Source organism: Xiphias gladius, chromosome 15 (genome assembly GCF_016859285.1).
Source record: "Xiphias gladius isolate SHS-SW01 ecotype Sanya breed wild chromosome 15, ASM1685928v1, whole genome shotgun sequence".
NCBI classification, from domain to species: Eukaryota; Metazoa; Chordata; class Actinopteri; order Istiophoriformes; family Xiphiidae; genus Xiphias; species Xiphias gladius.
In genome coordinates, this window is record NC_053414.1 from 4,583,021 (window position 1) to 4,600,707 (window position 17,687).

The 17,687-nt window shown below is 43.3% G+C and overlaps 1 protein-coding gene across 1 annotated transcript in view; it reads right to left on the reverse strand.

Moving 5' to 3' along the window:
- Positions 1-17,687, reverse strand: part of gpr179 (G protein-coupled receptor 179) — a 32,137-nt gene continuing 14,450 nt past the window's right edge. The window contains 8 exon segments of the mRNA XM_040146871.1: positions 1-689; positions 921-3,222; positions 3,624-3,770; positions 5,148-5,250; positions 5,359-5,497; positions 6,418-6,656; positions 7,777-7,886; positions 16,194-16,262. Of these exon segments, the coding sequence (XP_040002805.1) occupies positions 1-689; positions 921-3,222; positions 3,624-3,770; positions 5,148-5,250; positions 5,359-5,497; positions 6,418-6,656; positions 7,777-7,886; positions 16,194-16,262 (3,798 nt within the window).

Genomic DNA, 17,687 nt, shown 5'->3' on the forward strand with positions numbered 1-17,687 from the left:
TCACAAGTCAGGTGGAAATACAAGAGCTTCAGCAGCACATTCTGCATCGTCCTCTTCATCTTCTTCAAGAATATTCTCAGGCTCCCATGTAAAAACGTCCGAGGCATTGTCTGTGAATGAACCAGATCTGCTCCTTACCATCTCCCAGGGATACAAAGCATCACGCCGGCCCAGGGCTAAGTTTGCTTTAGACTCATCAATCTGGTCTGTGCTGATGTCAGCTGGAGTCTCTTCTACACTTAATGGGCCCTGGTTCTCTGTGACTTCATCTTTCTCACTGTTGGGAATATCAACTTTGTCTTCGATTGACATTTGTGGATCCGTCAAACAAATGTCCGCTCCAGCAATGTCTTGCTTTCTGACAATATCCGGTTCTTCGGTCTCCCATGGACAAACATCTGCCCGACCGCTATCTTGTTTTTTGAGAACTTTTGGTTCTTCTGTCTCCCACGGACAAACATCTGCCCGACCGCTATCTTGCTTTTTGAGAACTTTTGGTTCTTCTGTCTCCCACGGACAAACATCTGCCCGACCGCTATCTTGCTTTTCCACAACTTTTGGTTCTTCTGTCTCCCACGGACAAACATCTGCCCGACCGCTATCTTGCTTTTTGAGAGCTTTTGGTTCTTCTGTCTCCCACGGACAAACATCTGCCCGAGGGCTATCTTGCTTTTTGAGAACTTTCGGTTCTTCTGTTTCCCATGGACAAACATCTTCTCTAATGCTGTCTTGCTTTTCATTGGAATATTCCTGTCTTTGTAGTTTCTTTGATGCTTTTGATACTTCTATTTTGACTGCCCCTGCTTCCTCTGTCTCCCATGGACAAACATTTGCCCAAGCTGTGTTTTGCCTTGCTTGACTGTCAGATATTTTGGGGGTCTCTTGCTTTCCTGATTCTGGTTCCCCAGTTTCCCATGGACAAACATCTGCCTGTGTTTCAAGTCCTTTTGACACCATCTTGGTAGCTGCAGTTTTTTCAGGGGGCTCAGTTTCCCAGGGGCACACATTTACTCTTGTACTGTCTTTCCCTTCAGTTAGTGCCAACGTAGCTTTCAAAGGCGAGACACCTTCTTGTGAGTCTTCTGGTTTGTCTTGACTTCCAGTTTCCCAGGGACATATATCTACCTTTATGGTCATTTGTGAAGTTGAGCATGTATTTGTTGGCTCTGTGCTTCCCCCTTCCCATGGACAAATATCTTCCATGATTTTAGGAGGATCAGGGAAATCCCATGGACAACTTGCTACTGTCTTGGTCACTTGTTTACCCCAATTAAGGGCAGGCGATTTTGCATGGTATTGTTGCTCATTATTCAACATTTCATTTGATTCACTAGGGTACATGGCAGGTTTCATAACCTCTTGTCGAAGGGGCACCGTCAGCGTTCCCTTGGTCTCCAAAGGATTTAGGTTTTCATACACAACTTCAGCCTTGTCCTGAACATCCCAAGGACAAACATTAGCATATTCATTATCTTTTCTTATTGAAGGTTGGGCAGTTTCAGCAGCCTCCCAGGAACATACATCTGCTACATGTTTCAAAGACTGTTGTGTCTGTGAATCTTGAGACAGAGTAGTATGAGAAATAACTGGAATACCTTGCGATTCCCAGGGACACACGTCACCACGACCACTTCCTTGTCTTTTCACATTCCCTTGCTCTTGAGATTCCCATGGACATACATTAGATCGTTCAGATACCTGCGATTCCCAAGGACAAACATCTGCTTTAATGCTCTGCTGCTTCTTTGGTCCCTCTCCTTGCTGCAAAGTACCAGCTCCATCCCATGGACACACATCTGCATGAGAAACATTACGGACTGGTGTAATTCGAATACTACCTCTTCTGTGAGTTGAAGGAGTTCTAGAGCTGCAAGCAGTTTCCCACGAAGTTATACTACCACGTTTGCTGTTTTGCCTTGATAAAAACACATTTTCATAGGTGCCATCTTTTTGCACATCTTCCATGTCCCAAGGGTAGACGGCAGACTTTACGATCACTAGCCTTCTTGGGCTTCTGTCTGAAGAGTCCCCGGAAGACAGTCTGATTGCATTCTGCTTCACAAGGCATGGTTTTCCTTCTGCTGTTGTCATACTTCTTTTCTGCAGTGACCTCTTTTCCATGCTTGGACGTCTACTAGATCTGTCTGATCTTGGTGTTGTGGAAGCACTTTCCTGACTTTTTTGTGAGACAGAATCCTCTCTATTTAAATTTCCATCCTTACTGGATCTGCTTCCTGCATCCATTGATCCCATAATTGATTTCACAGAGAGCCACTTGCCTGTGGTGGTGCGGAAAGAGAAGACGCGCTGATCTTTTGTGACCTTTGGTCTTGGAGAGCCTGGTGCACTTGCAGACACAGGAGCTTGTGGTTTGGGCGACTCAGTTTCAGCTTGTTGTCCTTTGTCCCCCGAAGGAGTCTTTTCTACAGGTGGTAAATGGTCCCAGGGACAGACAAGAGCCAGTGGAGATGATGGCCTTTTTTCCTCACCATCCTCAGAGTTTGCGTAGGTGACATGCTTCTGGTTCTTGTCGCTGGATGGTTCTTGCTCTACCTCCCAAGGACAGACCTCAGCCTTGTCATATGACTCTGACTGGAGAGCACTCCTGGTCTGGTCACTAATGGAAATGCTCTGCCTGGATCTTGTCAGAACTGTGCTGGCTCTGTTAACCTTAGGTATATTCTCCATAGAGTGGGAGGTATTGGAGGTTAGACTCCAGGACTTATGAAGCCTGATGTGATCAGGATGCAAAAGATTGGTATCAATTGTCAGATTCTGGGCACTGGCCGACTTACAGACCCCTGGTGGAATATCCAAGGAGTCCGTCTCAGATCGCTGGGAGGATCTTTTCACAATGTTGGCCTTTAACATGGAGTCACGCAAGGGAGAGTCTCTTTCCCTGACATAGTGATGATCACTTTGGGACTTGCGCATGGATGGTGATGGTGATGGTGATTTAATTGAACTTTTGTAACTGATACTGATGGTATCTGGGGCCCTAAAAGAGTCAGACAGATACACACTTCTACTGCGGAAAGATGCATCTTTCTCCTCACGGCTGCACTGTCGGCTCATGGTTTCTGGGATCTCAGCAATGCGTCTAATAATGGATCTCCCCAAAGCACATCGAGAACTTCTCTTTTTTGACAGATGAGGGTTGTTTGCGGTCATCTTCTTCGTCTTGTGGACTTCCAATTGGGCATATAGCTTCTTCAGTTCATCCTGGTGCATGTGAAGAAGGGAGCGAATTGGTGAAGAGATTGAGGAGATGGTTGAAATGATTGAGGAGAGGAAATGACAAGGACGGTAACATATCAGAGGAAAGGTAGAAGACATGTTTTCATGTAAGAAGAACACAGTTGAGGATAAGAAAAGGATAAAGGGTGGAGAAAGGTCATACAACATATGTCCACTCTACTGCTGGCTGTATTTACTGTTAATTTATGATTAAATTAGAATACATTTAAAATCTGTTTAAGTGAGTCTACATGCGGTCATAACTGAAATTAAGGGACATTTATTTTTTGTATTTAAATGTGACCTTTGGAATTTTCTTCCACCTTTTGTAAATTATGTCCCAATGGAAAGTGATAAAATCGATCTGAGGGGACAAGAGAGTTTACCCGAAAGTCATCCGGGTCCACGCTGTGCTCACTCCAAGCAGAGTGAAAACTGCTGTTAAGGTAAGAGCCGGAGCGCCGCAGGTCCACTTCATCTTCATACACCTCTGCTGCAATCTCCTCTCTCCCAGGTTTAGACACATGAAGAAACTGTGGAACACACATAAGCATACAAGTCATAAGTAAACACTTTGCCTAGGAAAAAGACATTGAATGTGTTTACGTGGACATGAGAATCCCAGTTTTTAAAGCATCGCATTTTTGTGTCTGATTTCAGAAACCTGGATAAAGCCCTTGTCCTAGTTTTGTGAAACCTGAATATGTTCCATGGAGTACTCCTAAAGAAACTGGGGTGCTGTTGTACATCTTATCAAGGTCTCTGAATGAACAGATGTAATAGAGACACAATCAATGGCGGCGGTGAAAGCATCTCACTTGTGGAGTAATGAAGAGACAGAATTTTGTGTTTTGGTAAAGAGAGCTAAATATATCTGGTAATTTAGATGGAAGACGTCATCAAAATCCAGATCTATTCAAGTCCATAGTAGATTACAGCTAACAATGGAACAAGTCATGTAATGTTAGCAGGCATAGTCAAATTAATTTGAGGTTAACAGTAACCGGAATGTCAAATTAACCATTTCGAAATTGCCGGTTTGTCTTTGTGAACATCACAGGTGCCCACAGAAATGAAGTGTCGAGGGACCGTAATAATAGGTTCCTCTGTGTTCCATGTAAAACGTCGTATCCCAAATATGATCAAAACCGGGACAGAGCTCATAACCAGGACGCTCCCGTCCGTGTTAAAACCAATGTTGATGTGTGCGGGTCTCTTGATCTGCTGGACTATTGGTCCAACACTTGAGTCCATGAAATGTCTCCAGAAAAAAATGGATGGATTGTCATGACATCTCGCAAAGATTTTCTGATTTTTGGTCCCAAAAAATGTATAACGACCACGGCCCGCAGAAATTTCACGAGTAGTGAAGCGGAAGTGATGGTGGCATTATGTCAATGGTAGCATTTAGCTACTTAGCACTGCAGAGTCTTGGAACAGCTGAGGCCAACAAGTCTGACAATGTGTTTTTGAGTTTAAGATAGCCACTGTACAGGAGACAAACCTTTGAGCTAACTTTTAACAGCACAGCTGGTGCCGTTATCAGGACAAACATCGGATTTTCAAGACGTAAAAATAGTTAAGTTATCTCACCCTATTTCAATCCACTCGACAATTTTATTTTCTGGTGTGTGACGTGCATTGCAGCTAGTCCAACTGCCTTTAACACAGTGATTCTAGTGATCCTGAATGATTGATAAGGTGCAATAACACTTTTATTCCCAACATCACAAACTCCTCTCTTGGACGGGCAAGCTGTAATAATCACAAAGGACTGGATGTCCCACCAAGAGATTGAGATTACTCATCAGTCTCCAATTTTTAATACCTGATGACCTTTTTTTTTCTACTTAAGACCCCTTATTCTACCCAATAGTTGATTAACTTTGGACCATAAAAATGCTGAGTACCTTGGGAATGAAGAGCAGGGCGAGTGTCACAGTGATGGTGACGTGGGTGTGCATGAAGGAGAGCAGCAACATCCAATCAGGATGGAGAGAGGGAAAGGTGAACCTGACGGACACAGAAAACACAACATAATTTCACATCAGCGCGCTGTGTTTGCACCGTGTTGTTCCTCAGGCGTCTCGGGGTAACACGTCGGCTAGGCTGGCTGTTTACCGAAACAGGTGGAACATGGAGGAGAGAAGCAGCTCGTTGTGGATGGCGATGCCCATGTAGCGAGGCTCGTGGAAGGCCGAGGGGACCGGCCTGACGGTGGTCCACAGAGAGCTTCCCCAGCACAGGAACAGAAGCTCGGCTGTGGCAGAGAAAGCAAGGACACAGGAAACGGCGATCGCTTACAAATTCAGCAAAAAAAAAAAACAGCGATGTTTTCATTTCTTTTTTAGTTTAGTTTGTTTTTATCAATTCAATACTGATCAAATGCTAAATGAATAATAAACTGTCACACAGGATAGTCTGGGTTACAGCTGACATCAGTGAGGAATTTACTTTTTAAGGTAAATTCTTGTTTCCTACAACTGGTCTTATATGACTTTATTTTAGTTTCTTGGTTCAGCCTCGACTTAGCACACGTACTGTAGCTGTACACACAGTTTTCCCGTCCACTGAGGGATTATTACTGACACATCAGGTATGCTCACGTTTGGTTTTTATCTCCTAATGAGGAAGTCAAGATCATTCGTCTGAACTGTTGGCTTGTTTACAACCTTTCTGATTTCTTACCTTGTCAGACTTTTTTTGGGGAGTTTTCCCGGATCTCGGCCAATAATTTGGTGAGTACGTCTTTATTATTACTATGAGAAGCAACGGCCGAAACGACAGAATGGAGCCGAAATTGTAAGAGTTAAAGTAAAGCTGTCTTTTTAAGGAAAGCGATAATTTAATTAATCTTGTAATTTCCTTAATTCTTTGAAACTCTTCCATGTTAATTGTGCTGTTTCATAAAGGTTAATAATGGCTTGAGCGTAACAACGTTATCTGGGGCAAATTGAGTTGATTTGTGTTTTGACCTCTGAGTGACACTTTGAGGTTTAACAAACTCCATAGAGGGAATTATTGGGATTAAGATATGTGCACAAAATGGTTTTACTCATACTAACTTTTCAGTGAATTCAATCAAGGTAGCTAAAACAAACATAAATAAAACGATTTAATGACGAGGAACGGCACCGAGCGAAGAAGCTCCTCACACGCCGTTCCTCTGCTGCCACCCACCCACAGCCATCATGTAGTCCCAGCGGTCCAGGTAACACAGGTTGAACCCCTGTCCGTCGGAGGTGGTGGTGGTGACGAACACCGGGATGTTCCTGTCGCGGTTCTGGAGGACGCCCACCGTCCACGCGCACAGGAACCAGCTGACCGTCATCAGCATCACTCCCAGAATCCTCAGCAGGTGGAGGCTGGACATGTAGGGCACCCGCTGGGCCGTGCGCGAGAGGAACACCTTCAGCACCCTGCGCGGAGGGCGAGAATAAATCACCGTGTGACTGCTGCAGAGAAAACGCAGACTTTCCACGAAGACCCTTAAATATGCACCCAGTCTCCACTTTATTAGGTACACCTGTTCAATTTAGTGCAACTCAATACAATACTACAATAAGAACTCTGGAGGTTAAGGACCTTAGACTATGGGACTATTTGACTTTTGCTGAACTCTGGTATGAGGCGGCAGTCAGGGGATAATGGCACACTGAATTTTTCCTGGTTTTCTGGTGAAGTTTATATGGTTTGTTTACGACTTTTGCTTCTTTTACTGGCGTGATGAACCCATTAGGTGTTTACCTGTCACCCGCTGAAACTTAATATACCTCTAGCCCACGTAGAGAGGCCTCATAAAGTCAGCGACAGACTCAGTAATGTCGGTTACAGAGCAATAAAATGTAAAAGGCGGCAAACACTTGCACACGTTGGTTAAGTACGACTGCAGCGAGAAAAACCCCTGAGCGTCCTGAACTCAGCGGTGATGAAATGTTATTGCTTAAGAATTCAACTTTCCATTTCTACAGGCGAGGATGTTATTTCTTCCTCCAAACGTCCCTCAGCCTTTTGCATGAAGATCAAAAACAGGTCATTCAGTTTAGTTTTAATTTGTTTATTTATTTATCTTAAAGTTTTAATATGTCTCTACACAGTTTGGACTCGTTTGGCTTTTGATCAGAATGTTTTATAGCCAATATCTAATCATTTATTTGATCGTTTTCATGTTTCAAAATGTTCAATGCTTTCTCATTGATTCCATTTGTCATTGTCTTTGATCTGTTTCATCCATTAACTTTTTAATCTATTTTATTGGGTTCATCGTTACATTTTCCTCACTTTTAATTCTTGTGCATTAGTCTCAAATCGTTTTCCTATTTTCATTTGAACGGTCTGGTTCTCAGCTTGTCCGTCACCTGTAAGGCACTTTGAACTGCCCTGTCCCGTAAGAAAGGTGCTATACGAACAAAGATCGATCGTTTTGTCGTTTTCCAGCCACTGTAAGTTTTCATCGGCTGAATGTCAGCGGACGCATCGTTGGGTTGTGCTGCGGTGGGGTTTTACTGTGAAATAAACGACACCGAAGCGTCGACCCACCTGTACATTTTCAGTGTGACTGTGCCGTAGACGATGGAGAAGCCGAGCATTCGGACCCAGCGGAGCAGGATGCACCTGAAGGTGCTGGGCCTGAAGTACAGGATGAAAACCTGCAGGAGAGAGAGAGAGAGACGCTCGACTCCAGGTCCAGCTACAGCAGCGGTGTGGACGGCAGTTGCTGTTGGAGTGAATCTCAGCTGATTGTAGGTATGAAACCTGATATTTTCACTGCTTCCACAGTGATGCTCAGCCAACCTTTGGCTCGTTTCACTCTTTGTACTGATCATTATTACTATTACAATATCTATTACTGTTACTAAAGCCTTGCTAGTCTTCTGCCACCACTACTACTTACAAGTACTACCACTACTATGTTTACTACTATGATATTGCTATTGCTACTGCTGTACAGCTATAGACAAAAGCAACATTACCAGTACTTCTGTGCCTCTCACCGGTGCCATACAAGTGCTGTACAAGTAACTTCTTCTACTAAAACCACAACCACTACTGCCATTTGTACTATTATTGCTAATATTACCATCACTATAAATATTGCTTTTAAAAAGACAACTTCAGCTGGTGCCGCTGTGGCTGCTGTTGTTACTACTACAGTTACTGGTGTTATCACTAGTACCTCTCAAGCACTACTACCACTAACACTGGCATCATTACAACAGCAACTACTTCTACTATTAATACTATTATTAACATTGCCTTATTACTAGTACTATTTCTAACACTTGTAATGATACTGTTAGTACTGGTATTTTCTACATGTACTATTAGAGCACAAACGATTAGTTTTTGATTAGTTGCTTGCCCCAAAAAAAAAAAAAAAGTCACTCATTATGACAACCAGTCGATGGTTTTCAAGTGAAAATGCCAAACGTTTGCCAGTTTCGGCTTCTCAACAGTGAGAATTCACTGCTTTTCTTTTTTTATATGATAAAATAAACTGAATATTTTAAGGTTTTAGGAAATCGTGAGGGTTTTTTTTAATTCTGTAGACCAAAGGAATAATCCAATAATTGAGAAAATGCTCTGCAGACTATTCATTATATGCTTTTCCTAATTAACACTCCTGCTACTGCAACTGTTGCCAGTGCAGCTGCTGCAGCTGCTGCTCATAACTACTGCTACTATCACTCGTGGTACTAGTACTACTAGAAGTGTAGCTACTACTACTGCAGCCGCTAGTGCTACTACTACTATTACTACTTTTTTTTTTTTTTAACCATCGTTAGTGCTACTGCTGCTATTACCACTAATTTTACCCCCGTACTAATTAGTCCTACTATGCAACAGACTCTTAATAACACATCTCATCAGCGTTAACGTGATGACAAGCAGTGGTCTGCTGGTGGGTTGGTCATTACAGACACACACACACACACACACACACACACACACACACACACACACACACACACACACACACACACACACACAATGTTTTAAATTCTAGTGCAGATCCCAAAGTTTCCAGAGAAACCAAACACGTGAGGCCAAATGTTGGTGGAAAATTGGTGTGAACTAACGGACGAAGCATCTAGGATATTTCCATTTGACCATACACTCGTTAAAAAAACAGTGGCTTGTGTTTGAATCCAGAGAAAGACGTGTTTCAGACGGAGAAAGTTGGCGCTAAAGGGCCAATATAAATATAAGCTTGCGTTTGAGCATTTCTCTCAGGAGCTGGTACTGTCGGACGGCGAGGAACAAGACGATTTCAACGACCTTAAACCTGCTGAAGGGGAAACAAAAGGGGGAAAACTGTAGAGATAAAAACGGCCTGTGTACAAAGCATAATGTTTGAACTAAATGAGTTTTCGGGTTTTTACACTGTTAATACTTTCAGCCAGTCACACTCGACAACGGGTCGTTCCTTCGCCTCTGTTCATCTTGTAACAGAAGAGTGGATGACTGTAATCCAGGAATTAAAGCTCATTCCGCTGTGACAGTCAGTGTCAGACACTCTGGATAAGAGCATCAGCTAAAGCCTAAAATGGGAACGCAAATTTACAACATTGGGTTCAAACCGCTCATAAAGGATAAACTGCTCAGAGTGAACACGTAAAGAATCAGAGACAATGTGCCGTGATCATCCAGGGGAAGGCGGCTTTAATCGGCAGGAAAGGCCTGCGCTCAAAAGGCAGATTGGGGTTAGAGACGGAGCAGCCCCCGAGGAAGAGGTAATCTGACTGGTTGATCTAAAGCTATGGCAACAGGGGAGGGCCAAAATAAACACCAGTAACCTCAGTGAACTTAAAAGGCATAGTGCAAGCCGTCGCCGGGGGGGGGTTTGCATTTGGAGTAATTAGGAACGTTTTCACTGACAGCTGTTTGTTGGTGCACTAAGACTCAGCCGGTTCTGAGGAGAGTAGGGCTGCTGAGGACCCTGCAGCCAGCCCACCTCCAGGGGACTGCGGTGTATTATTATTATTATTACTTTATTATCATCATGTTACTGTCGTGTTACACCCCACTCTCCCGGTCCCAATTGCCCCGTCCCTTTTGTGTATTATCGCGAGTTTTCCAGGCGGTCTACTGTATTCTCCGAAGCGTCCCGTAGTGATCTGTCTGTAACCCGTTGCCCTTGTTGTGTCAGAGGGTTTGGACCCCTCTGCATGGACCAACTAAATTTCACATCCAGCTCTCAACCAGCAGCAGCGGCGTGTGGTTTTTGTCACGTTGTGACGACCCTGTGCCGTCAGTGGAGTTATCCTGATTTCCTCCTGACCACGCTGTTTTCATACCGTGCTGTTGTTTCGCCGCTATGCTGTCGAAATGTGATCTACTGTGTCGCAGGGGCATTATGAAAGGTTTCAACTACGTGTGACTGTAATGCTGCGGTTTTATTGGCCGGATTGCAAATACACTGCACATGCATTTGTTTAGCAACAAAACCGCAGTGAAAAAATATAGTGAATCTCATTAACGATCATAATGCAACAGGTGCAGCAGCCTCACACAAAAATTGAATGAAAAAAAAAAACCCGATGATGAACTCTGAATAAATTGACGGAAAAATGAAGTTCCTGCCATGACCATCTGGAAAAGAGCTGCAAAGGTTTGTCAGTAACCTGCCATTATAGATGTTACTGGATCTTTAAAAAAGGATTCTCAGAGCGATGGTCCAGATGTCCTGCAGCACTCTTCCAGATTAAGAGTGGTCAAAGATTCACACTGGAGAGGTCTCCCTGATGAACAAAGGGCACAAAAGACAAATCAAAGTTTCATGCTGGAGGAGGTTTTTTCTAACAAAGCGTGTTGTAAATTAATGGCTTTTGACTGATCTCTAAAGCACTAATAAATTATTTATTAACTATTATTAAGATTGAACTCATAGTTATCCCGGACAATCAATATCTCCATCGCAACATCAACAACAAAACTGTCTCCTCATCTATCATCCGCCGCGAGAAACCTGGGTGCCATGTTCCATGACCAGCCATCCCCCTCTGACCATGTTGCATCTGTCTCCCGTCGGTGCCTCTTTGCACTGAGCAACATGCGAAAAAACCAGGCCTGACCTGACTCAGTGCACCAGCCAGCTCTTACAGGTACAGGCCAATGGCCGTCTCTCGCCTGGACTGCTGCACTGCCCTTCTGGCGGGCGTCCCCTCGTGCACAGTGGAACCTTCACAGGTGGTCCAGAATGCGGCGGCTCGTCTGGTTTTTCGATCAGCCTATAATGGCACATGTCACTCCACTGCTCATTTACCACCACTGGCTACCCGTGGCTGCCCGAGTCACGTTCAAGTCACTAATGCTTGCCTACAGATTGACTTCTGGGTCTGCACCCATGCACTTGAACTCAATCACACGGCCTTTTGCTCCTTCTTGGCCACTGCGTTCCTCCAAGGAACGCCATCTGGCATTGCCATCCCTGCACACAAGGCGATCTCGGTCCAGCCTGTTCTCGTTTATGTTTCCCCCGATGGTGGACCGAGCTACCAAATGTCCCTTTCAATTTTCAAGAATCTCTTGAAGACTCGTCTCCTCTGAGAGAACCTCCTCTCCTAACGCCTCTAACACCCCAACATGCCTAACTAGCACTTAGTGCGCACTTCTTTAACTGATCTCCTTGCACTTTGTCTTTTGAATCGACCTGGTACTTTGCACTTACTCCAAGGTCTCCCACTGAACTGAAGCATTAGTGTTGTCCCTCACACATAAGTTGTTTTGGATAAGAGCGTCTGCCAAATGAGTAAATGTAAATGTAAATGTTAATAAAACCATTCATTACAAACCCATTATTGATGATGCCTTATCAGGAAGTAGTATCAAAATGTCTGCACAAGCATTGGAATATATTGTCACAAAATTAGTTCCAGAGATTCATGTTCCCCTCCGGTGTAACTTTGATGATCCTCTGACTTTTCATGTAGCGCCACCATCAGGTCAAACCTTTGATTTGTCCAATACTTTGGTTTACAATCAAATACCTGCACAACTAGCGAAGTTCCCGTGTTTAGTGCTAGTTACAAACATTTAGCACTAATCTAAAACAGTGAACATGGTGAATGTTATACCAGCTTAGAATCAGCTTGTTAGCATGCTAATGTTAGCGTTTAGCTCCAGAGCATCACAGAGCCTAAGCGTAGCTCCACAGAGCCACTCGCGTGGCTGTAGATTCTTAGCGTTGTTGAAATTTTTAGTTTGATCAGAGTTCATTCTTTAAAACGATAAGCCCCTTTAAAGGAATATTCCACTGAAAATCTATCAAATACTCACCTGCCTGTAGCCTTGAAAGCTAGCTCTACAAAGTTTGCCCCGTGTGGAGGAAGCAGCTCTGGTTGGCTTGAACTCACAACGGTTACATCTCCACCATTGATCCATATGTTCAGTGCGTTCCAAACTATTGGAGGCCAAGCTTCACCCTTTAACTCGCTAAATACACAGTTTGATGAATCAAATGGGACGACTCGGATTGTGCTCTGGGAAAGGTTTGAGAAGTTTCTGTGGATGTTTTTATTCTATTTATTTATTTAGTGTCATAAGGAGGAGGCGGGAACAAGCTACAAACTTCTCAGAGGCACCTTTAAAGCCTGCAGGAAATTGACACTCAAAAGACAGATGTTTGTTTAAATATTCCTTTAACATGAAGAATCCGCAGCATTGATGGGTTCAATCACCGGGATGGTTTCAAGAATTCACATTGTTGTGAATCGTGGTGCCCTTGCTGGAAAACAAGGGCACCACAAGAGAAGAGTGGTTTAAACTCTCACACTGGCTGCCAAAAAAATTGATTTTTAGAATCTATTTTTCAGTTCAACGGCTGTTAATCCTCCTCGTTGAATTGCAAATATTTTGCATAAAAACCTTCCACGGGGAGATGCTTTATATTCACCCTCTGATTTTCGCTTTTAATTCTAAATGGCAGAAAAAGGAGACCGCCGTTTATTGCCGATGTAATGCCAAACCTTTGGGTCAGCTTGGTTGCAGCGCTAAAGTATTATTTAAGGACATCATAACTTTTATTGTGCTCTACCAATAAATGTTGCTGCCTTTGTTCCCTGAGAGACCTTTAGAGACATGTACTGCAATTTGACTACTAGCTACTAATCTGGCAAAATGCTGGAGACTCTAATCTAATCACCTCCGGCACGTGAGTGTTTGTAGATCAAGTGGAAACCCCCTTCACCACTGACCCCATCACTGAGATGAGAGAGTGACCTCTGACCTTTCATCTGGGACTTTGGCTTTCAGAACTACAATCAGGTATGTGGGCAGCAGTTCACCTTGGGATTTAAAACCAAATAAAACTCTTAAACCATCTCCGTAAAATGATGAGACATTTTTTTACGGTTTAAATCTCACTGAAATATATCCTTTGTGCTGTATTTACCCTCATCTCACAATGTCACTATTTGTCACTATTGAATTTTTATCCTATATATTAACCTTTTCTAATTTTATATTTTTCACACTAGTCTTTACACCTGCAGTAACTTTTTTTTTTGGCCATTTGGAGGCAGTGGAAACCGGTTGTGAACATATCATCACCCTTTAAGCTAATCTGGTAAACTTGCTGGGAAACTGTTGATTATTTCCAAATCCATCAGTCACAGAGCAGCATGATCCTTCATCTGCTGTGGTCTGTGTCCACCTGATGCAATCTAAATCCTCTTTTAGCTCTGGTTTTGGTCTCCACCAGCTCCTGAGGGAAATATCTGGCTCTTCAGACAGATATTTAGCAGCTCTTCAGCTGCTAAATGCTAAATGCTAAATGCAAAATGCTTCATCTGCTGTGGTGTCTGTGTCCACCTGAGGAATCTAAGTCCTCTTTTAGCTCTGGTTTTGGTCTCCACCAACTCCTGAGGGAAATATCTGGCTCTTCAGCTGCTAAATGCTCCACCGTGTTCACCGGCCGGTCTCTGACGGTGCCTGTCTGCTGTTTGCTGCTGAGCAGGTAGTGGGCGGTGGCTTTTTACAGCATTTTTCTCAACAACCAGAACAGTAAAGTTTTGGTCCGGACGGATAAAAAATGAGCTGAAACTCACTGTAGATCTCCGTAAAGCTGTCAGGGAGCTGCAGAGTCAGCCGATAATTCCCTGTAGGTTCATCACCATCAGAGACGCCTTTCACACTGTCACACTGTATTTAAATGATCATGTCATACATTGAAAAAATACTGGTTATAACCGCTTTAAGTATTCTACATTGAATTTCACTACATATATTACTTGTGTAAGTGAAAAATGAAATCCTTGAACCTAGAGAAGGAAATAGACCAGAGGAAGAATACCGCTTACGTTTGATTGGGTTACGACAGGCAGGGGGCCTATCGGGCCCTTTTAATTAAACTTTGAAGAACATTAGCCAAAAACGGTTTCAACAAAAGCTGGTCATTATAACCTTCACGAGGGGAGGATTTATTGCAGGGCTGTTGTATTAGACTGCATTACATTAAGCTGAATGTCCCTAATAAACTGGCAACTGGGTGTATGTTTCATAGCACGTTGCACTGAGCCAACAGATCTGGTACCAGTGCCGATGCCGATGCAGCTACCTCACTGTGTGGAGCTCACTGACATAAATAAGACACAAGTTATGCATCGGGGATTGTTGTGACGTTAAAAACTGGTGGTCAGCCTGTCCTGGCCGAATGAACGTATCTTAAACAATCATTTTTTTCGTGACACTGATAAACAAATGGTTTTTAATGTGGATCGGTCTGTATCGGGGGCCGACACCGACAGATTAGATAAGTGCGTCCCGACTCTGCTTGAGCGACAGGTGTCTCAGCCTATCACACTCATCCCACCTCAGCTGAACCTGGGTTTTGCTTCCTAATCGTAATCCTAAAAAAAATCCTAATTCAGACAAATGAACGTGGATTGTCTCCTGTACCTGCCAGGATGGCAGCGAGTGGCAAAATCAAATCCAGGCCTCAAAATGCCCGATCAGGAATCACGTGTTGTTGTCACCAACGTTGTACCCATGTTTTTTTTTTGTCTCTGGTCTCTGGTTCAGTTACTGCTGTTTACACAGAAACTCACAAGCCCTTATTTATTTTATTCTAAAAAATACCAGAAAATCCCAAAATCAAAATGTGGAGGATTTTATAAACGAAATAACTGCTGTGTTCATCAAAACTGACATTCAACAGTGGTCGAAAGTAAAAAGTTCTGCACTAAAATACAGTATTGAGGTACTTGTACTTAACTTGAGTATTTCCATAATCTGCTACTTTCTGCATCTAAATCAATGTACACGTGAATGTATCAATAATTATAATCCATACATAATAATACATAATGAATACTTACTTTTGATACTATATTTTATACTTTTCCAGAGAGCATTTCAGAGCATTTCGACTGTGTAGTATTGCTGCTCTCACTTAGGTTATTATTCCACTGGTCTGGCACTAACTGTTTAAACATTCAATGTCTTGAACACGATCATTTTTATAATGTGAAACTCATGCCACCAGTGTGCGGTCGAAAGGAGCGGGGCTGCCATGAGAACAGCCCATTAACATGTCCGCACATCACATTAAACTGAATCATCGGTCGGAACGAGCTCTGCACACACGCCGGATCCCTCGGCGTCAGCAGGAAGGAGCTCACATCGACCGACGCTTTCAGGTTGATGGATGAAAAGTCACGGCCGGCTCTCGTTAACGGCTCTTTAATTGGTAAAATGAATTAATGACTGATTGATAATCTATCACCGGAACAGAGAGACGTTATGAAAACTACTGTCTACTGCCCACCCACGCCCTTTTCCACACACACACACACACACACACACACACACACACACACACCAACCCGCCCTCACCCCATTCACCCTCCCACAAATCGTCCATTACGATATAATCCGCGGCGCTGTGCTGTGCAGTGATCTGTAAAGAGCTCTAATCTGCCACACTCCCAGCCGGCCGGGCTCGGTCAGACACTCACCGGGAAGTAGAGGAGCAGGGAGCCGAACAAGATCGTCTCCAGCAGCAGGAGGCCGGACGCCCGGATCCTCTGGGAGGGGGGGGGAGCAGCAGGAGCAGGAGCAGGAGCAGGAGAAAAGAAAGACGGTTATGAGAACATGTGGCGCTGGTTTCACATTCTGCACATTACTGCTGACCATCTTCTACAGCACATGATACGTCTTTAGGTTCCTGTGCAGACTGCACATCCCGGTCAATCACAGTCCCACCCTATCGCCAGGTAGGGTGTTACTGGGGGTTTTCTGTCCAAAGTTAAATAGGTATCGAAGCCTGAACGGGTCCAAAGTTTTGGACCGATTTGAGATGGACCTGCAAGAAATCTACCTAAACCTGATGTGCATAAGTTAAGTTTAAAAAAAAAAAAAAAAAAAAGAGAGACCGGATGCTCTTTACATAATTCAGGAATTGAGTGGAATCAAATTGACTCATCAACTAAATATATGGTGTATTTTTTTTAAATTTAAGTAATTTAAACTTAATATTTCTAGTTTTAATTTTCAAACCACTTCAGATCTTATAAACGTGAGCTGTTCTAACTTGAGGTCTCTTGACTTCAAATGACGAGTTGAACGAATGAACTGCTGAGAGTTCCCCCAACCCACTGAACTGAAGTTTCTGAGAAGAAAAGAAACCCACCACCGCCACCATGTTAGCAGACGCCCCAGCCCTCTGTTTTCTAGTTAGGAGAGAACGTACAAGACGGAAACTTGCCGTGTGTCCTTAATACGCGTGAAGATAAGGTATGGTAAGCCTTTTGAACTTGTTTCCTCGCGTTCAGTGAACTTAACTCGGTTGGCCTTACATTTTCAAAACTCATAAAATGACTTTGAATTGATCATTCAACCCAAGTCCAGTTAACTGACATTTTTAAGGCAGCGAGGAAACTTGTGCTTTTGGGTTGAACCAGCATAAAAATTATTTACAGCGCACCACTTAGTCAAAAGGAGCAGAGAATCATGCGTCATTGTAGATCACACTCCTTTTGTCTGCATCTAAAAACACTTTTTTCCCCACTGTGATAATGATGATAATGATGATGATGACGACCACGACGACGCACCATGTGATGCGAGCTAATAGCAACCTGATACTACTCTGATACTACTACTACCTGTAGTATCAGAGAAACAAAAAAACCTTTTGCCAAAATAAACCAATGATTATTGTTTTAGCTTTTATAAACTGCAGCTCACGTGAGTCTCAGCTGTAGGGACACAATCAAAACATAATCCGAGCTACAGTTGGGAGTGTTGTTTTAACTGTTTTATCTGTCGTGTGAGGTGCTCATAGTCTGCTCTTCAGAGCAGTAGGACAGTTCACACTCATCTGACTTAGAATATGAAAAGAAACCCCCACTTTCCACGTTTCCACTTTCTAGAAAGTTGAAAGCAAGAAACAACCAAGATCAAATGACCCTTTTTTGTGACTTCTATGATGGATAGAAATTATCTTTATT